Consider the following 5,502-nt stretch of genomic DNA (forward strand, 5'->3'; position numbering starts at 1 on the left):
TTTCTTTCTTTCTTTCTTTCTTTCTTCTTTCTTTCTCTTTCTCTTCTTTCTTTTTTTTTTAAGAAGGCTTACCAGAGAGAGAGAGACAGAGATAACTACTGTCAGCCATGTGGGAGTCCAGAGATGTAACTGCTATGCCATCTGTTGGCCCCTGAATCAGTTTTCTTTTTCTTTTTTTTTTTGCCTTAGGGCATGTGCACTCGCCAGAGAGAGAAAGAGACATAGACACCATGAGAGGGAAAGTGAGAAATCACCATGCTGGGGGAAGGCCATGCCATAATCCTTTCTCCTCCATTCTCCTCCTGAGATCTTGAGCATGCATGCACATGTGCCCAACGTGACTTTCAAGCTACTGGGTTTGGGACTCAAATCGCAGTCAGCCATGTGAGAGTCCAGCGACTTAACTGTTGCACCATCTGCTGATCCCTGTATCAGCTTTTTTAACAGGTGTGACAAACTGTTGGCTCAATTTACTGTTTTTCACTCAGATGTAGAAAATGTTTTGTCATCATAAAGTGTGAACCAAGAATTTTACATCACAAAAGGAACTTTACATAAGAAGGAGACTGAACTTCTCAAGCATGCAGGAATTCAAGGCAAGCCATAGCTGTGAGACCCCATGAACAACAATGAAATCAGCCAGCCCAGTGAGGAGCTCCTGTAAGCCTCTGTAAAAGCCAGCTAGTGGGACTGGCAGGTGGTGTGGTGGTTAAGGCACTGGACATTCCCACATGGCTGACTGCGGTTTGAGTCTCAGACCTGGCAGCTTGCTTGCTTTATCGTTCCTGGTCAAATTGATGAATAATAATAAATGAATAAAATAAAAAATAAAAGCCAGCTAGCTCAGTGAGCATTGGATCCATGTACATGGGGACCTGACATTTAATTGAAATTGTAATCACGATAGCACGGGAATGGTTTGAATGCAGACAGTGTACCAACAACACTGTCATTGAGAGATGGGTATGAGACAGTAGGAGAGTGACTAATGTCGTCACACTTCAGAGGATGGAATCAATTGACTCACTACATTTGAAGTATGGGGGGGCGGGGAACCAAAGTATTTCAAAGTAGCATGTATAAACAATTCCATTTGGGAGATAAAAGATAATCATCCCTGGTTTTGAGGATTTTGCACTCTAGTGCAGGGGAGCAACTGAAGATATTGTGATGGGATGTGATCTGTGGGGAATGTGACGGAGGGTGATGTGGGCACGTAGGCCAGATGTGAAGTCATGCTTCTTGCAAGAGCTTGGCTGAGACTAGAAAACTAAGAGGAGTAAGCCAAGACCAGAAAGGGAGACAGAGGTTGGTAGGAAACGTTGAGACAGGCCATGGAGTCAAACACCCACACATGGAGCCAGTGGGGTTTAGGGCACATTGAGTCTGAGGCCTGAGTGGGGGAATGTAAGAAGAGTCAAGTAAATGTCTTATGTTATGAGATCACTACGTCAGAGGTACTTGAAGTCACAGAGTCAGAAAAGAAGTCTCTGGATTCAGAGAGTGGCCTGGACACAGAGCACGAACCAGAGGAAAGGAACCCAGCCAGACCTTCTCAGTGGGGGTCCCTGAGAGAGCCAGGTCCCAGTGTCCCAAGGCAATGGTGTTTTATAGGAGTGCACATCCCAGTCACCTGTAAGCCTGATAGAACACAGGCTATGGGCCCCACTCTAGCTCTTGGTTCCAGATCTGGGTGTGCCTGAGAACTTGCATTTCTGACATTTCTAGAAAGTTCCCAGCTGATGTCTGTGCTGTTGGTGTTGGGACCCCACTTGAGAGCCACACTCCTGAGGACCCTTCGTCTGCAATGGATTGACTTCTCTGCAGCTAGGAATGCTACTAGTACCATCCCATGAAAATGGTAAAATGGTCCCTCAGATGGTTTTCCATTTTCTTTCTTCTGGGCTCAGATAACAGAACTCCAGGAGGGCAAGCCTGGTGGATGGATTGAGGAGCACAGAGGGGCAGAGTCGGGCAGAGGGGCCAATGAAGGCAAAACCTGAGGGTGTTCAAGAAGGTGGTGCTCAGAGAGTCTAGGACTGCTCCAAAATTTAGTAGAGAATACACAACAGTTTTTTCTTATCACTGGGGCACCCAGCTTCATGCATGTTCCAGGGCTGTTGCAAGAGCTCAGTGAGGTAGTTACAGACAAACCATCAGTAAGCAAAAGGTTGGGAGGCAGATACAAATCTTGGCTGTTCTGTACTGGGAGCTCCTTCATCAATAGTTCGGGCTGCTTTTCACCCATGATGAGACTTAATGGGCATTAGATGAAGACCATGTACAGAATCTTCTGTTTTGAATATTATAATGCATTTATGTAGCATTTAACAGCATAAGTAGCATCTTTTTACTTGCATCATTTGATGTAATACCAAAAAGGAATCCTACTTGAAGAAGGAGTGGTCTCAGTTTAAGGATGCAGTGTCTGGATGGAGCAGTGACCTTATGCTAGCATCTTTCTACTTGCATCCTTTGATTTGATACCAAAAAATAATCCTACTTGAAGAAGAATAATCCTACTTGAAGAAGGAGTGGTCTCAGTTTAAGGATGCAGTGTCTGGATGGAGCAGTGACCTTATGCTCCAGACAGAGGTGGAGCCAGGCTCTGCTCTACAGAGCACTGGGGCCTTCTGAGCCTGCAGCAGTACCAGTTCCTGGGTACCAGGCAGAACAGAACCCTCAGACGGCCCTTCTGTGGCCAGTGCATTGTCCTGGCACCTACTGGTGGCTTCTCTGTGCCTTCAGGAAAGATAACCTTGCAGCAACCTTTGAGTGCCTAGAAAGCTGCCTCTTGGGGGTAGGCCTGAACTTCCAGAAGAAAGTCTGCTAGGGTCAGCTGGTGGGGTGGTAGTTAAGTGGCTGGATCCCACATGGCCCACTGCATACAGTTTGAATTCTGGACACAACATGTGCATGTATCCCCAAAATAGGGAGAAGAGAATGGAGAAAGGATTGTCATATGGTCGTCTCCCCTGGGGGCTCCTTTCTAACTTTCCCTCTTTTTTTCCCTCTCCCCGTTTCTCTTTTCAGTGAGCACATGAATTCTATAGCAAAAACAAAAACAGAAAAAGACACAAATGTCTGCTGGGACAGGCACTGGCCAGATCCCATTGTGTGACTGCCATGCCAACTGGACCCCAAACCAGGGCTACTCTCTGCTCTGGCCACAGTGTCTGAAATGGTGGCCTCCTGTGCCTTGTCCATCGTGTCCTTCTGGGCTGAGTCAACGGCAGCAGCCCTTCCTGAATCGGCAGGGAACGACTTATCCAGAGCGGGGCCCCAGTTCCTCCATGCCGCCTTTCCACCCGAGCTCAGGTTCGATGCAGGGTCTGCCTGGCGCGTACTGACATGTGTCAGAGTCTTTCCACCCTGCTTCTTCTTGGTGCCTTGTAGCAATGCATCAGGGAGGAGTGTTACCTCTGAAGTCTACCTCTACCCTGGCACCTTGGGACCTTATTCCACAGTGTTTGTTGCTGCTCCAGGGCTCTCCAGACCCACCCTGACACAGCCTTCAGGAACTGGAGTCAGTAAAAACCAAAGCAAAATTGGGCTACTTTGGGCTCAGCCACAGTGGCTCGGGTGACCCTTAAGAAAGGTGACCTGGGACTAGCAGGTGCTGTGGCGGTTAAGGCCCCGGACTCAGATGTCCAGCTGCAGTTTGAGTCCAGATCTGGCACTTGCTTTCTGACTTTCTCTTTCTCTCTCTCCGTGGTGAGCACATGTGCCCTATAGCAAAGTTAAGAAGTAATAATAAATAAAATCAGAAAAAGGTGACCTGTTACCTATTTATAATGACATTAAGGAGAAAAAATAGTCCCAATTTTTAGTCTCTTTTTTTCTTTCTTTCATGTGGGAGAGACAGAGGCAGAGAAAGAGCGGGTGGGGCCCCCTCAGCCTCAGGATCATGGGCACACATGCGCACACTCAGAGTGTGCAAGGAGGCCTCAGGCTACGAGCTTGGGGGCTTCCCAGACAGCTTCAGCATTGCAGAATGGTGCAGTGCTGCTGGGCCACTATGGCCAGCCTCCAGGGCACATTTGTTCAAATGCTTACCCAAATGTCTTTTTTTTTTCTCTTTTCTTTTCTTTACTTGCTATAGGGCACATGCATTTGCCAGAGAGAAAGGAGTGACAGAGAGAAGGAAAGTGAGAGAGCACGCCCCAGGCGGGAGGCGCACCACAATCCCTTCTCTTCCATTCTCCTGTCAGGATTGTGGGGATGCACACACACACATACCCAGAATGCTTAGAAGCTGTGGGCCCAGGACTGAAACAGCACAGTCAGCCACATGGGATCTAGCTGCTTTGACCACAATGCCGGGTGGCCCCCCAATGTCTTTTACAGATCTCACTTGTCTCAGCAGCTCTGTAGAAGGGTAGCCATCATCACTGTCATGTTTCAGAGAGATGTGACGAGGTCAGAGTCACAGCCCTGTGAGTGGCACAGCGGGGTGTGTGTGGTGTTTGGCCTCCCCACAGTCTCAGCTCTGGATGACCAGGTCATGCTGTCCTGCAACCTGATGGCCATTCCCTCCTCCCAGTCCCACTGTGTGGACACAGGAGCAGAATGAGCCAAGCACTGCACCCTTCAGTGTCTCTTGCCCACCTGTCTACTTTGGCCCACCAGATGACCGTGGAGTTGATCTGCCCCCAGAAAAGCTTTGCATCTCATACTTGGTCAAGGTCCACGAGTGACAAGCCTTTCCTGGAAATCTAAACAACACACGGGCCAAGTGGCAGCTCAGTGGTAATACGACTGGACCCACATGGGAAAGGTCCTCAGGTCATGTCCTGGACTTCCCTGACACACAAATGCATGTGCCCATGATCCCAGCCAGCTGAGATGGAGGGTCACAGTGTAAAGACCCTGCTGAAGGTGCTGTCTCTGTTTCTCTCAAATGGGCCTTTGTCTCAGAATAAGTAAACTTAAAAAATATGTAATGTGCATTTATAATAGCAGGTGGAATGGTGGCCCTGACAGATAGGTCCACACAAAGGGTGACTCTTCAGAACCTGTGAACATGTCAACATATGTGGCAAAAAAAACTCAGAAGCGATTGGGTTGAGGATCCTGAGATGGGGAGATTCTGGGGTTATCTGGGTGGGCCTAAAGCAATTATAGGACCTTTCCTGGAAAGAGGGAGGCAGAAAGGTCAGAGGGCAGATGTGTTGGTGACAGCTGTCAGGGAGAGACAAAGTGATTTGAAGATGCTGCTGTGAAGAAAGGAGGCCACGAGCAAGGGATGTAGGCAGCTCCTGGAAGCTGGAAAGGCGAGGCTGGCTCTCCTAGCACCTCGCAGTGCAGCCCTGTGACGCCTGGACTTAAGGACTTCCAACTGCAGAACTGCAAGGTGATGCTGTCCTGTTGTTTTAAGCCACTAGATTTGTGATCGTTGGATACAGCCGCCACAGGAATCTCATACAGGCCTACTGTGGGCTTCAAGAGTTTTGGTGGAATTGACCATAATCTGACTTCTTATAATTGAAGGGGTATATGTCA

General features: G+C 48.4%; 1 protein-coding gene across 1 annotated transcript in view; it reads right to left on the minus strand.

The window, feature by feature from the left end:
• Positions 1–2,248, minus strand: part of LOC102487051 (sulfotransferase 1C3) — a 19,265-nt gene extending 17,017 nt beyond the window's left edge. Inside the window, 1 exon segment of the mRNA XM_006172266.1 lies at positions 2,155–2,248. Within this exon segment, the coding sequence (XP_006172328.1) occupies positions 2,155–2,248 (94 nt within the window).
• Positions 2,249–5,502: the final 3,254 nt, after the last annotated feature.

Source organism: Tupaia chinensis, unplaced genomic scaffold, assembly GCF_000334495.1.
Source record: "Tupaia chinensis unplaced genomic scaffold, TupChi_1.0 Scaffold000041_1, whole genome shotgun sequence".
Classification (NCBI taxonomy): domain Eukaryota; kingdom Metazoa; phylum Chordata; class Mammalia; order Scandentia; family Tupaiidae; genus Tupaia; species Tupaia belangeri.